This window comes from Electrophorus electricus, chromosome 3 (assembly GCF_013358815.1).
Source record: "Electrophorus electricus isolate fEleEle1 chromosome 3, fEleEle1.pri, whole genome shotgun sequence".
Taxonomy (NCBI): domain Eukaryota; kingdom Metazoa; phylum Chordata; class Actinopteri; order Gymnotiformes; family Gymnotidae; genus Electrophorus; species Electrophorus electricus.
In genome coordinates, this window is record NC_049537.1 from 16,415,760 (window position 1) to 16,433,292 (window position 17,533).

Genomic DNA, 17,533 nt, shown 5'->3' on the forward strand with positions numbered 1-17,533 from the left:
TGGGTTTCAGTTAGCCCAAACAAATCCCAACAAACATTGGCCCAACAAGGGTTTTCTGTAGGCAGGTACAGAGTAGCATACCCACTCAAACACCATGCAGGGCAACCACAGGTTCAGCCAAATATTCCCCCCACCCCCCTCCCCCTTTATGTCCAATGTATGTTTTCTGTAACATTTGTGTACCTACACAAATCCCATTAGGTTAGCCTTTGTTGGGCCAATACCTGCCCCCACCCCACAATAAAAGCTAAGTAACATTTTACCTATGCAATGTTAAGAAATTTACTAACTTGGAGCTAAAATTGTGTAGTATACACCCAGAATTCCAGCTTCATATAACAAGAATTAATTTTAGATTAGACACACACATATAAAAATAAATACAAAAATAAAAATAAATAAAGCAAGGCAAGTGGTAGGAATAGATTTATTTGTATTTACATATAAAAGGCACTGGTAGGTACAAAACGAACTTGGTTCTAAAATTTTAAGAGTCAAATGGGTGTGTGAATGTGTTTACAAAGGATGCTCATCAAAACCCCTTCTGAGCAGAAAAAAAGGACATTCAATATTCTTAGGAATATTTAACATACAAAGATGTCATTGAGCTCAAACAACAAACAAAACAGATGGAGAATATGAGTGAAATTATCACCTCACAGACATACCATCATGACCAATTATAATATATAAAAGCTTTAATTACAACCAAATATTGATGTAAAAATGTAGCAATACAACCAGGGTTATGCATCAGCACATGAATTCTCCACCTGAGTGGAATAATGCATTAGCTTATTAAAGGAGGATGGGGAAAGGGAGAGAAGGAGAAAAACAAACAAACAAACAAAAAAAAAACACTTGAAGCATAGATACTACACATCAAGACAGAGTGCTGCATACGGTTGCAGTACAGAGGACACACTTTTAAACACACCACATGCTGGTGTTAAAGAAAAGACATTTCATATGATCATCAATTAGGCCCAATGATCATCTAATCATGGGTCTCTACACAGAACATCTTTCATCTTGATACCAGACACAAACCCGTACGTTTTATACCTCACTCACTGCTGTATCTGCAAACATCAGTATGGAAACTGTGACTAGGTCCTGAATATAGCCCAGTTTTAAAGGCTGAAGACTACAGACCCCAAAAAAGATACTTGAGCATGGTCTTTGGTAATACAGCATGTATTGATCAACTTATTTTGATACAGTTCAAAAGACTGACACTTGAGTACTTGTCAGATTTTTAAGGAGCCTGAAATGCCACTTAAACAGTTTAGGCTTTTACAATGATCTGTTAGTCATGCTCCATGGGCACAAGCCACTAGGCAGGTCTGAGCTTGCTTCAGGAGGGAATATGAATGAAATGCTCTTTGACTGCTCAAAGATGATTTGCTGCATTGCAATTTGTCCATGATTGAAAAAACAAATGTGTGACCGTCAGTATCTCTCCCTCTTTGACGGGAGAGAAAATTGTCTCAGTGGCTGGCTCTCTCACTGACCACATCCTGCAGACGTTTGAGAAGGACGTCCTCGCTCTCCTGGCTCAGGCGTTTGGTAGGGGACTCTGTCTCGTCTCCCTCCATGGTGAAAGCCCTCTTTTTGCTCACACCTCCCTGACGGATCATTCGGTTGATGTCACTCAGCTCCTAAACATGCAAAATTGTAGCATCATGTCCAGAATTAACAAATGTAATATTTAAAAATATAATGTAACCAAAGTATATCTAAGCTCAAATGATGCCACCTTTTTATTTAAAAGATGGTCAAAAAAAAAAAAAAAACCCCCCAAAAAACCGCACCACAATTAAACGTTTCAAATATGTACATAACCTTATATTTAAGAGAATACCTAAGGTGAGAAATTCCTCACCTTTGACGGGCTGCCAGTGAACTTGTATGTGTACGCGGAATTGGGGGTGAGGCAAGAACCGTTCTTATGAGGAGAGAGGTAGATAGAATGTCTCTGTGAGATACGCCGTGGGGAAAGGGGCTGAGCTCGTACTGAGGGAAACGGAGACGACGGCGGAGCCTCCATCTGCGCGTGCATGCATGAGGATTTGTAAAAGAAAGGGAGAAAAAAGGCATGAAAAAGATGTTTAGTATTATATTCAATTTACATTTGCAAATAAACAGGAGAATTTAAGGAGAGGCATGTACATACTTTATCAACTGCTGGCAAGGTGTACTTAAGCGCGAAAGGCTTTAGCTTCAAAACATAAACAGAGTTGTAGAATTGGATGAGGTCACCCCTCTCTTCTGATTCTCTGTCACCTTCTGCCCTGTTGGAACGCTCTGTCCTGACGTTGGCTGAAATCAAACCACAGGAACCACAACAAATGCCTGCTTACTACACAGGACATCTAAATATTCAGACAAAAAACAGAGCCAAAATGATAAGGTGAAAAAAACTTGGGTTGGTGACTTTACACTGATCTGCTGGTGGGTCAACCTCCATATTCTCATCAGCTTGCTGATCTCGGACTCTCTTCCTTAGCAACACACAGCGGTATACCTGGATATACAATCACATGCACTCAGGTCACAAATGGAGCTTACCACCAAGTCCCATTTTCCTCTAATTAACTGGACTACTTACGTGGCTGCTTGCTTGAGGCTGGCTGCGATAGCACTTCATGATGTCCTGGAAAGTGTGCTCCTCTTTTGAGATCTGTCCAGACCAGAGGACATGTGAATGCACCATCTACTCTTTACAGCCTTCAGCAGAGAAAGTTACAAAAGTGCTTCGTTGTCTCCATGGTTAAAACTCATACAAAACATACAAGGTTTTGTATATACAGACACCATTTTTATATATGTATATTCCAATTTGTAGTGAAGCACACAAGGTTTATAGAGAAACAGGATGTTTTGGACAGATGTCCTCGCTGACAATATACTGGCAACACTGAGTGTTATGTAGAGCAAGGCAAGGTTGTTGTTTTAGTGAAATTATTTAACATTTAACAACAAGGCATTGGGACTCATTTAATTAAAACTGAACCTTTGACTAGAAGACAACACCTGTGTGTGGCAACAACATTCAAAATAGCCTCCAACAGAAAGTCTGATGCACAACAGGCTGGTTTCTCAGACATGGATCATGCCCAGTCTTGGACCAAATGAGTAAACACTAAAAGTGCTGTTTTGAATAGGCTTAGGGCTAATCTGGGTCTTGGAAATTGGCCAGAGGTCTGTGTGCCCCGCCTAAAGCTGTTCCACACGTAGTGCTACTGACCTTGGCTATGATGTAGATGGCACAAAGCAGGAGCTGATCCAGATGTCTGTCCTTCATTAGATCTGTGCAGTAGACCAAGGAGTGCTCAAAGCACGTCCAGATCTTAGCTCTCAAGTCTGCAGCGATGTCCAGCTTCAAACACAGATCCCTGAGGCGGACACTTGCCAAATGATACACCTTTTTACACACACACACACACACACACACACACACACACACACACACACACACACACACACACACACACACACACACACACACACACACACACACACACACACACACACACACACACACACACACACACAAATAAATTAATTAATTAATTAATTAATTAATTCAACCAACACAAACAAGATATATTTGCGATGCATTTATTGAACAGGTGACCTCCATCCATAAACTGAAGACTTAAATAGATGGTTAATGAATTTTCCAGTTTCATACATCAGTGACAAATCTCACATACTCTTAAGCCCAGGACTCTCCTCATCCTCACCTTTCGGAAGAAGAGGGCAAGGGAGCCGGTTCGGCGGGGTCTGCTGGCAGGCTGCACTTGCAGATCGGCAATAGGGGCTGGGCCTCGGCCCGGGGAGGTGAGCAGCACCTGGGCCGTGAGGGGGTTCATGTCGTTGGCCTGCACTTGGATCACCGTGATGCCTCCCATGTCATTCTTCACCACTGCATACAGGGACAGTCGGAAAAGTGTCCATTTGTTACTCCAGAGGTGATGTGTAATACTTAAAGTGCATCAGCTTCACTTCTGGTGCACTGTGCGCTTCATGCGCAGTGAACTCTAAACACCGCAAAAGGCAAGATTTAAAGCACATTCATGTGGTATTAAAACTCTGGACTGAAACTTTTAAGGACATGTATAGGAAGCTGGGAACTAGTTTGAAAAATTGCTTGTTTCTCATTTGGTTATCAGAAAGCAACCAAGTCTCATGACCAATAGGTCACTGCTAGCTTGTTGGCACATAGTTGACTTTGAATTAACCAGCGTTTTTGAGTTCACCATTTTTTTGTGTCAGAATTAGGCTTACATCAGGAACAATCGAGGTACCTGGTAAGGGTATGCTGAGCTGCTGGCCATTGGTGGTGGCCATGGAGAGGACAGTTGCAGCACTGGTATTCTGGCTGCTCTCTGTAGGGGTGTTTGGGATGAATTTTATGGGGGTGACAGAGATTCTCTTCACTGGAGACTGAGGGTCATCCCCAAACAAGCGCCTTTTGGCACTGCCCGCTGCTGGAGAACTGTATCGGTCTTCGAGGGAGATGGGAGAGGAGGGCACGTCTGAGAGGAGGAGAGACAAAAGCATGCATTCAAATCGCACATTTGAAAATGTATCCGTTAATTAATGAAAAACATAGATCAACATGCATTAAAAAACTATTAAATGGATTAGGCTGTAACAATTACTAAAAACTATGCACCGGTTTTTACTGACCTACTCGCTGTTAGGAAGAAAAACACTAAGCAGCAATATGCTCATACTTTTTAACTCAGGTTTGACTTTGGAGGACCAAGCATTCAGAACAAACCAATACCAGTGAAAAAAACAAAAACAAAACATAAGTAATCAGTATGTTGAAACATTTTATGGGAAGTACTGCCACCCCTCAATCTGTGGACAAACATCTGAATATGCACATTCTCTAATGGCTTCACTTTATCCAAGTGCTGTAGCCTGTAATGGTCTGAAAGCCATTTCTCCTGTGTGCTGCTTGGTCTGGTACCTTTGCGGATGCTGGAGCCCATGCCAGTACGGACCTCGCGGATGCGTGGGTGGATGATGGGGGACAGAGCCACCAAAGGGAGGTGAGTGGGGCCCCCACTACTGTTATTACCCGAGTCCAAACTACTGGGGAAATTCACCTGACACACACACACACACACGCTTTCCCATGAAATCTAATAATTACTCCTTAATGTCATATTATATGCCTTCAGGACCCCCCCCCCCCCCCTCCAAATTTCCCCTCACTGAAACAAAGGCAAATCAGAAATAATTTTATTCTGTCCATGTCATATTAATAGCATCTCAAAGTCTTGGTCACGTCATATGCTAAGACTGAACTGAGAAATCTTGTTGGCACCTTTGATTCACACCTAGAATCTGATGGGGGGGGGAGGAGGAGCAGATAATTCTATCTTAGGAACATTGCAAAACTTAAACCTCTTCGTTCCTTATTTATGTGGGTTCAGTAACTCATGATACAATGGGATTAACCGGTTTCTTTTGTCCCACCTACATTTAGGGTAGACTGTTACTGTTCGTTTACTTGGAGACAGAGTGAGAGCAAGAGAAAAAACAGCAAGTACCCTGGCTTCGGTCCACTGGCTGCCAGTTAAACTTATGATAGTTTTAAGTGACCTTTTTGCTTTTAAACCAGTAAATGATTTAACCCCATTTTATATTGCCAGTTTAATTACAACTTGAGTAATGCAGCAATCCTTGAGGTCTCCCTCACAGAATGTGCTTGTTCTAAAAATGTAAAAATGCTAAAATGTAAAAGGGTGACCATGTGTTTTCAACCTACACTCAGACTGTGGAACAGTTTGGCATGTGATATTCTCAAAACCTCAAACTGTCCTTGATTTTTAAAGACCTGCTTTGCTTACTTGCATTTTAACAGAGTAAGAGATGGTAATGTTCCATGTCTGTTTGCACATGTTAACGAGTAGGATATGGTAGTAATATTCCACATCTGTGTACATTTTAACAGAGTAGGGGATGGTAGTAATGTTCTACGTCTGTTTGTACTTTTTAGTTTGCTTGTTGTGTCACTCTTATCTTACATACTTGTCAATGCAACTGGTTTTAAATGAGCTTTATAAATAAATCTTACATACACTAGTCACTTATGTAAATTATAAGGCTCCAGGGTTCACAGATTAATTACTCCTAATTTTGATCCTGTGGAATAAACAGATCTGTATGTGTATATACTCACATACAAATGTACACAAGGGAAAAAAGTATGTATTTCATGTTGCATGATGGGGGTATCCTCAGGCTCCAGGCTAACGCACCAACATTAGGATTACTTGCATAAGATAAAAGTACTTTTACTTTTAAAAGCAAGTTGCACTGGGTGGAAAGGTACATACCTCCTCTACAGTAGGGACTTTATTATTAGCATTCTGTAATGCTTCCCACAGTACAGAGTCTTTGGTCCAGGCTCTGCTTTCCAGCACTTTTTCCTCTATAGTGTTTAGGTGCTTTACCATGTCTCTGGAAAGACCTTCCTCAGAACGGATGAACACCTCAATAACCTGCAGACAAACCCCACCCCACACCCCAAAACAAACATGAAAACAGCAGCAGCAGCAGCTTACTTGTGTTTTTGTTAAGATTTTTAACACACATTATTCAGTTTCATAAGAACCCACAATGGCCTGTAGACCACCGTCTGTCACACCAGTCCTTGAGAACCAGATATTCCACATTTTTACTCAAGCCAAGCATACCATCACATACTCAGGATTTTAATCCTGCACCCTACATTTATTTATAATTATTTATTTTAGACATCTGACCTTATAAAAGTAGAAAGGTCTGATCTGGAAAGTTTCTAAAATCCAAGGGAAGGTTCTCTGGGAGCTGTAGGCAAACAGCACCACCTCCAGACAGCAGGCCAAGAGAGAGCAGTGAAACACTTCCTGCTCCAACAGCACCTGAAAACAGGCAGCAGTCCCTCAATGTAGCACAGAAAGGAACATTTGAAAATAATTTAATTACATCAAAAATATTCATCCCAGCATTGTCATACAAGTTAACCAAAGAAAGTATTTAGCTGACTAAGAATATTCCAACAAGAGGACTAACACTTTCTACTAAAGCAGGGATTTTCAACCTTTTTGAACCAGCTCCCCCTTCTGTTTGTCTAGTCAGTACCTGCGCGTCCTCCAACTACACCCCCCCCCACCCCGACCCTGAAAAGTATTGAGCCATACAGGTTGTGCAAATAACACCAATGACAGGCTCAAAGCAACATCTAAGTGTGTTCCCATTTTATACAAATCTATGGAAAATAAATAAATAAATGAACCAATGGATTTCATTTAGAAAAGAAACATTTATCTTAAACCATTATCTCTACTCAAAGTATTATCCACCAGTCCAATTTTAAGACTGAATACCAACAGGTTGTAAAAGGTTAGCCTTCCTAGGCAAGAAGTCAATAATCAAATATTCCTGACATTCTAGCACTCTCTAGTGGGAAAATATTGAATTACTTAATATTACAGGTAGAACAGTTTCACTGCTGTTTAAACACTCCCATGAAAATACTGAATCATCTCAAACCATTCTTTATGGATTCTGGCTCCCTCTTGGGGGGGGGGGGCTGGTAGTAAAGAATGAGCACAGCAGGCATCAATAAAGCCAAGCAAACTTACTGTCATATCTTTACCCTGGAGTCTCTTCATTTCTTGAGTCATCACATTCTCCAGGACCTTAAAGTAGAGGATTTCTGCCAGCTTCAGGCGGTTCTCCGCAAAATCTACACAATCGGCAAATCCAGAGAGAAAAAACATTACTTAACAAAAATAATATAAAATATTCATTTTATATAAAATAAAGGAATATGCATTTGGGTCTTAAAATAGAAAACACATTCCTCACAAACACCATTATCACCAATCTACCAGACTCATACACTTAAGCATTAAGGAATTCTAACCCATATGAGCTCCTGGAAGGTCAGCTGTTTGTTTAGTGTATGCTTGCTTAAAAATCTCTCCCAGAGTCTTTACTCGATTTAAAATGGCTTCAGTGGGGTCACGAGAACAAGACCTAAGGGACAGAATAGTATTTTAATCTCAGGACAGGCCATGTTATAAGCATTGTTGAGAAAGCTGTTAAAATTCTCACTTGAAGATCTGCAAGAGGGTGTCACTGGGTGCGTTACGGAGGCCAGATACCATGCTCTGCAGTCGACTCACACTTTGAGTTGCTGAGGAGACCGGGGTGATCAGCACCTCTTTCTCTTTGAGGTATCTCCGACCCGTAAGTGGAGTAGAAGGAGCCAGAGAGCGTGCCTGTGCCAAGAAAAAACAAAAAAACAAAACAAAAGCCAAGCAAAACACCAACATGTTTTCACATATCACCACTTATAAAAAGGGCTTGACAAACTTAAGGTCAATTAAGTGTGTCAGGCGAAACAAAACTAAATTCAGTTTACTGTAAGAATGACTAAGCTTAGCAATCTGTTTCAGATGTTTTTCCCCCTCAAGTCTCAAAATGACAATTTCTCAGTCATGCCAAACCACTAGTTCAGGTTTAGGTAGTTACCAGATACCAAACACTATTGATCACTTATGGAAAATGAAGTTAAGGCCTTAGCATACCCTTTGCGGTTTACCAGGCTTTGTCGAATAATATGTTGTAATTGCAGAGAAAACAAAAACAATTGCAGATTCTGCACAGGGGCGTCATCTGACAACACTACACAACAAAAACTGATTGGTGGAGCGTTTGCGTCAGACAAAATAGAAAAGAAAAGTGTGAGCTTGTAAGCTCGCCAAGGCACTGTCAGCTTTGTGCAACCCTAGTCAATGTCTCAGCAACAAGTATGCTGAGCACTTTAAGGGTTTAAGTGATAGGTGTGCCCGGTACCTTCTCAAAGTGCTGCTGCAGGCTGTTCTCCACCTGCATGCGGGCAGACAGGTGGCCGGATGGCAGCTCAGTGGCAACTTTACGTGGGGTGCCGATCTCTTCATCCGCATCAGCCCCCAAAAACACCCGCTCATCAAAGTCACCCACAGTCAGGACATACTCTTCATATTCACGATTTATGGCTTTACTTCATTACAAATACACAGATAAAAACAAAAGAAGACCTATTTATAAAACATACCCATCTCCTGCAAGACCCCTAGGAATACAAGTCAATACAGATGGGATTGAACACCACTAGATCTGTTAAAGCTATTTTTCAGTCATGACAATCACGACACTTAACACATAGGCTGCAAAAACATTACAAAATCAAAAACGTACAAATGGAAAGACATTACAGTGGAGTTTCGAAGATTCCTTGGACTGTTCATAAAAATATGTCTCCAAAAAACAAATATTTCAAAGTGCTAGAAGCTAATAAAATTAGATCAAGGAAAAAAGAAAAATGAAAGAAAAGCACTTGCTTACTTATTGTCTTGGAAGTTAGGGGTGTCTAGCAATTCTGTGAGGGTCTCATCATCTCCTTTCAGAATCTGCCAACACCACATCAACCATTTGAACGTTTAGCTCTTCTGTCATTAGTTGTCTCTTCAGTAAAGAGTTGTGGTATCAAAGTGTTAAGTGAAAGATTGCTGGCACACGTGAAAGTGAAAGGTGATGGCTAGATATGAAATGCGGTTGTAAGCATTTTCTCACTTTTTTCTCAAAGAGCCGCCTGATGTAGGGTTTGAAGTAGTGTTCCTTTATCCCCTTTGCCTCTACGACAAGTCCGTCATGCAGTTCACACAACTTCTCAATCACGCAAGGAGCCTCTTCTGAGTTTTCTAGATCCTTTGGTAAACCTGGAGAGCACAGGGATATGGTTATGGTTTTCTTGCTACCATTACTGCACTTGACATGGAAATTAGGTGGCAGGGGGTGGGGGATTAGCAGTGCACCAAAGATGCAACTCAAAAATACAGTGGCATGTATTGCAGTAAGCACCTCCAACTGTGCACAGTTCCTAATGAATGTTTCTAATCAATGCAATGTTAAGGTGCATGTGAGTTTTAGTGGGGGTAGGGTTAGGGAAATATGTTCTAATAATTTGTGTTTCTGTTTTGACCATTTACTGGTAGTGGCAAGGTCTTCTGATTGAAGGTTAATCAACTCAAATATTTGCCATTATTGTTGAAGAGAAAAAACAAAACAGTAAAAAGACACCAGTGTAACTTTGTGTGAAGAAGAATCACCTTTGAAGCAGATGCTGCAGCCAGCTCCTGCAATTAAACTCAAGGTATCCCAACACCCAAGAACACCTCTAGCTCTGGTAAAAGGGTACTCCCTTCCCTCATCAGGTCTCCACACCACACTGTAAGGAAGGTTTATGCTGCCAGGAAACATGGCCCAAGCTTTACGACCCCAGCCCTGAACTGGGAGGCAACTAAAGTCATAAAAACACCTTATGTGGATGACTTAAAAAATAAAATTTAAGTATTCCAGCTTGTGAAGTTTCCCTTGATCTTTCTGAAAGAATACTGGAATTTAAATGTTCTCCTTGTGAAAGGTCTTCTTGCAAGGATCACAAGGAGACACTGATCATGGAAGATGATTTTTAACTGTTCCATTTTTGCTTTCACTTTCTTTTAACAAGGCGATATTTCAGATGGATTGTAGACAATGGATCCCCAACACCCTTCAATGATTAACAGACTTCCAACTGGACTTGTTTACTATGTACATCCAACAATGTATTGTTATGTATATAACAGGCTTAACATGCTCAATTTGGGATGAAATCTAACTATGAAGCCATTAGATCCATGCCTTAACCCTTTTATTCTAGTGTTTGCATATTAACCTTTAGACATGCAACACTTAGTGATTACCTCCTCATCTCATAGCAGAGAGGAAGATTTGCATTATTAATAAGAGGACAATAACATAGAAAGCATGATTATTGCATGTGTATCTCCCTCACTAACCAACTCTGCTTTTAAGTTGTATACTTCTGGGAAAATGTAACTGCTTTCTTACATATAACTGTGCTTTATTACTTATCAGAATGTCTACACTATCTAAATGTGTCAACCAAATGGCTCAGGTGGATTAAGGTAACTGATCCCACCTGTTGGAGTTAAAAGACATATGTCTCATAACCAAAATACCATCACCCATTTGTTTTATTCCCCCTCTTTCTATTCATTAAAGTTCTTTTCTTTTTTACTTTAACTGCCAAAGCCAGAGACAAAAGAAAGGCATGCATATGCATAAGCAAACCTGAACAATCTATCCCCCTCCCCGAGTAAGGGTTATAAACATTAACGCTCAGAAACAGTGTTAGTTAAGGAGTTGAACAGTTAAGAAATTTAAAAAAAACAACAAGGAGTTTTAGGTGGATCCAGAAAAGAATCAAGTACTTAGAATAGTCACTCATCTTATGTTTGTCTTATAACTACTGTGCAAGTTTGTCTAATTTGTTCAGAACTATTCAGTCAAGAGAGTCGAATTTGTTTTGCATCGTTGGTAAAAGTTAGAATTAATCCTGTTTGGCTAACTTTACATTTCTATAAACTACATCTAGGATACACCTTCACATTGACACAGTTGCTACATTGCTACGGTTACCGCCAACGCAGTTAATTTTTTTGGGATAGGCTAGTCTTAGCCAAGATAGTACCATAGCTAAACAGTGCTCTGGCTTTTGCAAAAGTCTGTCCCTCAGTTCTCGTCTTTGTTGTTGGTTTATTATTCGATTCATTTTTATCTCTTCCGCACCCTTCCTTTTCTCACTCAGGTGTTATTCATTAGGTATTCTGTATGCCTGAGCCAAGTCCATCATAGTCTGTAGTACCCATTTCATAACATCACTAATTTGTTTATTCATTGATCAATAAGTTTCCCATTTATTCAACAGGTTGGTTGCTGCGACAAATATATTTGAAGCAATGATAGTCACTGCACAAGATATGAACTAATTTAAGAATGAGACATAACGTTAATAAGCCTTCAGTACTTCACCAGTTAGTAGACATTGTGGGTGGTGCCACTTTTCAATAATTCAGAAAACATGCTTTTGCTACACTTTAATATTACTATGTCATACACAAAGATGTTCGAGCACCCAGCTACACACAAGGTTCAACCTTGATGAGATAAAGAAGGAGCCATGTGAGTGATGGGGAAAGAATTCCACTTTATCTGTGGTAAACTGCACTTCAGTCAGCTAAGTGACCGCAATCTAGACTTAGCTGTAGGCAGAAACAACAAAACAAAATGAATAGAATGAAGGGCATGGCAGAAATTATTTTTTATGAAGTGAAAAATGAGGAACACTCAGTAGCATTGATCATCAGTGAAAATAAGTCCACTGTGGCACTGGTAGCTCAGTGGTTAAGGTTACCAGCATAAGGTACTTGACTTGTAATTGGAAGATTATGGGTTCAAGCCCCACCACTGCCACGTTGCCACTGTTTGGGCCCCTGAGCAAGGTCCTGAACCCTCAACTGCTCAAGCTGTACTCAGTCAGTCATAATTGAAAGTTGCTTTGGATAAAAGCATCAGCTAAAAATGCCATAAATGCAAGTTTGGACAGTGCAAAATGACACGATAGTGTAAGGAAAACAAAAAGGGTAAAGCACACACATGAGCATTGTGCTTTTAAGGATGTATACACAGGTCTACCTGTGGCTTGAAGTTGGTGAGATTTAACAAAAAGACTAAGCATCACCTTTGAAATTTTGGTTGATGAGGTCTTTCCTGTTGGTGCAGAGTAGAGCATTACCATAGACCAGATCCAGACAGCAGAGGAGGAGATGGTAGGAGTTCACCAAATCATCACCAATCATTCGGAAGTTACCTGCATTACAGCATCACAACAGTAAACAATGCTGTAAAGAAAATTAAAGCTACATGGCATTACATATAAACTTAATGCATCATGTGAAACATTTCATGAATATATTGATAATATGAGCATGAATATATAATAAGCAGGAAAAGGTCAGAGTGATGTTAACCTTTAGTATACACAAAAAGTGTCCAACAGAACTTGAATACATCGCTGATATGGCACGGAAGACGCCTACAAGAAAGACCGTATTATACATCAAATGTTTTTGCTCACCTTATAAAATAGTTACTGTACAATAAATTAGAAGAGACATAATGGCTAGATAATAAATATGAACAAAGTTAAGCCAACATAAAATTCACCTATGTTTCCTGCCTCTTGGCTGACGGGGAGGTTCACCCTGAGGATTCTGAAACATGTCCAAAAAAATCGGCTCAAATTTGCGGAAAATCACAGTCGATACTTCGAAATTCCTTTCTAGATGACTTATGCGGTTACGGAAATCCTGGGAGAGGTTAGACATGTCCGCCCATTTTTTCATCTTGTTGAAGAACTCGATCAGACTAAATTCAGAAGTAAAAACAGGTGAAAGTGAACAAAAAAAAAAACAACAACCAGATAATGCATCTACAATAAGATGCATACCATGTTAAAATTAACTATTATTCTTGCTTGCCAAGACATCAGACTTGTACTTTGATTTTTCATATTAGCTTGCAAGCTACACTCCAGTCAGTTAGCTGATATTTTATTTACCAGCAAAAGTTCACATCATCAGTTTCCACCTCAATGTAAATGTGCCAGAGTTAGCTAATACATTAATTTTCATTGCAGTTGATGGGCAGGTTACGCATTGATTTATACAATTTATACACAAAGTCAGTGAGAAGTTTATAATTTAAAATTACACCAACTTAATTTATCCCCTTGTACTTTTAATACTACAAGGAAGCAAATCAGAAAGGGGATGGCATGATGCTCTATTGTCTTAAATTTTGTGAAACAGCTCGACTCTGTTCCTGGTGATAGGACGCACCCTCTCAGCCACGCGAGCGCCAGTTCTTTACCTAAGTTTGGAAGAGCGCAGTATCCTGGTGAGGGAGACACAGTTGCCCTCTACCATACCTCTGCCAATAGTGGGAGTGGAACCTTTACGGCAGGCAGCATAGAGAGAGCAGGCCAGCCAGTGCACCACCTCACCCTAAGAGTGTGCAAGGAGACAGAAAGGTGGTCTAGGGTAGTTGCACAAAAACATTCCTGTTATAGAGTGAACACTAGAAGATAAACTGCTAATAAATGTATATAGTTTACCGATCATGACAAACCTACAGCATTAACACAAAAGCAGGGTTCATAAGGGATTAGCACATCATCCTACAAGCCAGCACATTATGTATGTTTGCTAAGCAAATAGTATTAAATATGCATTAAAATACTGAAAACACCTCAACTATAGTGATTTCAGATGAGCATATTTATGCCCCAATAAATAAGCAGTCACATACACCATTTATGCTTCCTAACTTTTATAAAATTGTTCACAGCACTAACTAAATGATAGCTTGAGTTTATAACGTTATTAATCGTCAACAGCCCATCACTGGGCTAAAATACAAACCAAATGGTGCAATCATTAAAAAAAAAAAAAAAACAATTTCAAAAACTAAAATTGTGCTATGCAGTTTAACTCAGTGGTGCATTTTTTTAAAAGAACATGCTGTGAATGACAAGATGCTCACTTTATTTGTAAGCCTACTTGAAATTGCCCATACCATTTATAAACATACACACAAAGAAAACAAGGCTTAACAGAGACTTTCCCCCTTCCTTAGAACATCTACACACCCACACAACTACAGTGCCTGAGCTTTATCAGGGTCTTTAAAGGATCCAATGATGGTTCAGGCATAATATTTCACAATGCCAAGGTTTTCCATACTTTTAGCTGGTTTAAGCCATTTGTAGTCAGTCACTCATTCTATTTATATAACATTCACTATTACACTAATTTCTCTACAGGTTCAATTAACAGTTAGTGCAATCTATAGCTGTATACTAGAATTTCTTCAATATGCTAACGTTACAGCACACACCAGCAGAGAAGTTTATTGACAGCCAAATTATTAATAACAACGTGACATTCTAAAGTAATAAAATTATGCTAAAAGAAATTTGAATAGAATTATTACGCTTCTTTTTGAGAAATATGCCGTTAGAGGAAACCACTTAGCCAGCCAGCTACCCAAGCCATCCTGACAGCTTGTATGTGAAGAGACTCGATTCGCATAACTTTGATCGAATTAACAAGGTTGTGTTTTAACTGAATCAGGTGTTACAGCAAGCAAACAAAAGTCCTCAGTACAGGAGACCACCAGGACGGTTTACACAAAGACGGTGGTTAGCTAGCTAGATGCCTCAATTGTTAAAAATACCTGAATGCAAAAACCTAAAAGGATCCAAGGTCCCTCTTATCTAGCCAATATGTAGCTTTGCAATATTAGGACGACAGCTAACTAGCTTGTTAGCTAGCTACTTTAATCGATGTTGTAATCTTTAGTGAAATATTTAGCTGCACAATTACAAAACATTTGGCCCTGAACTCGAGGCTAAGTAATAAACAGCCTTAGGACAAGCGACTATAGTCTTCTAGCTCGTCGCTATATTGACATACACACCCACCACACAGAAAGGGGGCGTTTTAACTGGCACCTTAACCAGCTGGCTAGGATATCTAACGCTAGCTATTTAAGTAATGTTACTGTCGTCAGGTAACGTAGTTTCACAAACGCTGTTGATGCTAGTTAGCCAACTTCTTAAAGTGAGGGAGGCATTTTGTCACCTGGTAGAAAAACCAATTAGCTAACCTAATACATAGCTAGTTCGCTAACAATTTACGAAACCGTCTATCTAACAAAACAGGCTGTGATTATAACCAAAATAAGACATCTAGCTAGTCAGCTAACTAAAAGTCAAATGACTAGCTACAGAAGATAATTAACTAGTTAACGTTTGATAACGCTAGCTAGGTTAAGTGGCTAACACTACAAACTTGGTGTACACTGCTTACTGAATTTTGCACTAACCTACCTAAGACCGTAGCTTTAGCTTAGTTCACAAACCAGTTGGATAAAGTAGGTTATAAGCACAAACTCCAAAGGTAAGATAGATCGCTAATAAGATAAAAGTGTAAACCAATTTGGCAATACGCCTTGTTAGCTGTTGGCTAATTAGCCAACATGTCAGCTAGTGAACTCACCTCTAGAGTGTATGTTTTCCAAATGGAAGTGAAGTCTTGCATAGATTCTGTTGCTGTCTCTTCATCCATATTTAGTTCTTGACAAAGCATTTCAAGACTTCTCCGAATCAAACCTCCGTCGTCTGATTTACCAGACTCGGTATCTGACTCGTCTCCTCGCATTGTACCGCCGCTAAAAAATCTCCAGTAATTTTGAAAAAAACTGCCCTAAAAGAAAACGAAGACAGAGCACCAGCAGCCTCGAGCAGCTATCCCATAATGCTCTTAGACCCCAATGGCGCGAAATTGCTGTGCGTTTAGCCAATAGAAGCGAGACATGAAGCTTTACATTCTCACGGTAACACAATGACCAACATGGATGTTTATGTTAATCTGGTAGTAGTCGTCTACCTTTTCGCTTCTCAGTAATACTCTAATTCCAATCGGAAAAGTATTGTGTTTATAATAAAGTGGTATTATTAAGCAGTTTTTGCATCATATCTTCGTGATTTGGGATAGTTTTGATGGATTTAGGTAAAGAAAAGCGCCCACCAAATTATTTTAGACGGTGTAATTCCGAGTTCACACTACACGATTTTTGCCATGTGTGAATTCAAGCGGTTTACCGATCGCTCGCAGAGTCAAGAAAATATATATATAAGCCAGCACGCTAAATATCTGGACCTGTAGGCGAGTCCAAATCCTGCAGTGTGAAAGGGAAGTGTTGCGACCAGGTCATGACTGGTAGTGAGCGCGATGTCGAGGTACAACCAATAAAAAGGTCACACTAATATTTCGTTGGACCGCCTTTAGCTTAGATTACGGCACGCATTCGCTGTGGCATCGTTTCCACAAACTTCTGCAATGTCAACATTTATTTCTGTTTGGAGCTGCATTAACATTTTCCCCAAGATCTTGTATTGATGGGAGATTTGTTCCACTGCACAAAGTCTTCTCTAGCACATCTCAAAGATTCTCAATGGGTTTCAGGTCTGGACTCTGGTGGCCAATCCATGTGTGAAATTGATGTCTCATGCTCCCCCAACCACTCTCACAATTTGACCCTAATGAATCCTGGCACTCTCATCTTGGAATATGCCTGTGCCATCAGGGAAGAAAAAATCCATTGATGGAACAACCTGGTCGTTCAGTATATTCAGGTTTCAGCTGACCTCATTCTTTGGGCACATAACATTGCTGAACCGAGACCTGACCAACTGCAGCAACCCCAGATCATAGCACTGCCCCCACAGGCTTGTACGGTAGGCACAAGGCATGATGGGTGCATCACTTCAGCCGCCTCTCTTACCCTGATGCGTCCATCACTCTGGAACAGGGTCAATCTGGACTCATCAGACCACATGAGTTTCTTCCATTGTGCGTGTGGAGATGCTCTTTCTTTCACTATTAAACATATCCCTGAGTTGTACTGTTGCTTTTCTATGATTTGATTTCACTACACGTTTAAGTGATCGCCGATCACATTCAAGATTTTTTTCCAACCACATTCCTTCCTCGAAGATGATGTTTTC

General features: G+C 40.1%; 1 protein-coding gene across 1 annotated transcript; it reads right to left on the minus strand.

Annotated features, from left to right (window-relative positions):
* Positions 1-410: 410 nt before the first annotated feature.
* Positions 411-16,276, minus strand: rbl1 (retinoblastoma-like 1 (p107)). The gene is made up of 22 exons (XM_027004994.2): positions 16,023-16,276; positions 13,834-13,967; positions 13,129-13,329; positions 12,933-12,997; positions 12,644-12,772; positions 9,631-9,776; positions 9,403-9,467; positions 8,872-9,058; positions 8,128-8,294; positions 7,937-8,049; positions 7,653-7,756; positions 6,792-6,929; positions 6,363-6,527; positions 4,988-5,126; positions 4,314-4,544; positions 3,750-3,931; positions 3,251-3,427; positions 2,612-2,683; positions 2,443-2,527; positions 2,177-2,322; positions 1,886-2,050; positions 411-1,661 (listed from the first exon to the last, which is right to left on the minus strand). The coding sequence occupies exons 1-22, from the start codon at positions 16,182-16,184 to the stop codon at positions 1,491-1,493; spliced, it is 3,144 nt and encodes a 1,047-aa protein (XP_026860795.2). The 5' UTR covers positions 16,185-16,276; the 3' UTR covers positions 411-1,490.
* Positions 16,277-17,533: the final 1,257 nt, after the last annotated feature.

What these genes read in the sequence shown, in the direction of transcription:
- rbl1 (XM_027004994.2), bottom strand. Translation starts at nt 16,184, where the DNA reads ATGCGAGGAGACGAGTCAGATACCGAGTCTGGTAAATCAGACGACGGA. An exon ending in GGGCTCCAGCATCCGCAAAG is followed by an intron (nt 4,545 to 4,987) that starts GTACCAGACCAA and finishes TCCTCCTCTCAG; the next exon opens with ACGTGCCCTCCTCTCCCATC. An exon ending in TTGCCCTCTTCTTCCGAAAG is followed by an intron (nt 3,428 to 3,749) that starts GTGAGGATGAGG and finishes GTGTGTAAAAAG; the next exon opens with GTGTATCATTTGGCAAGTGT.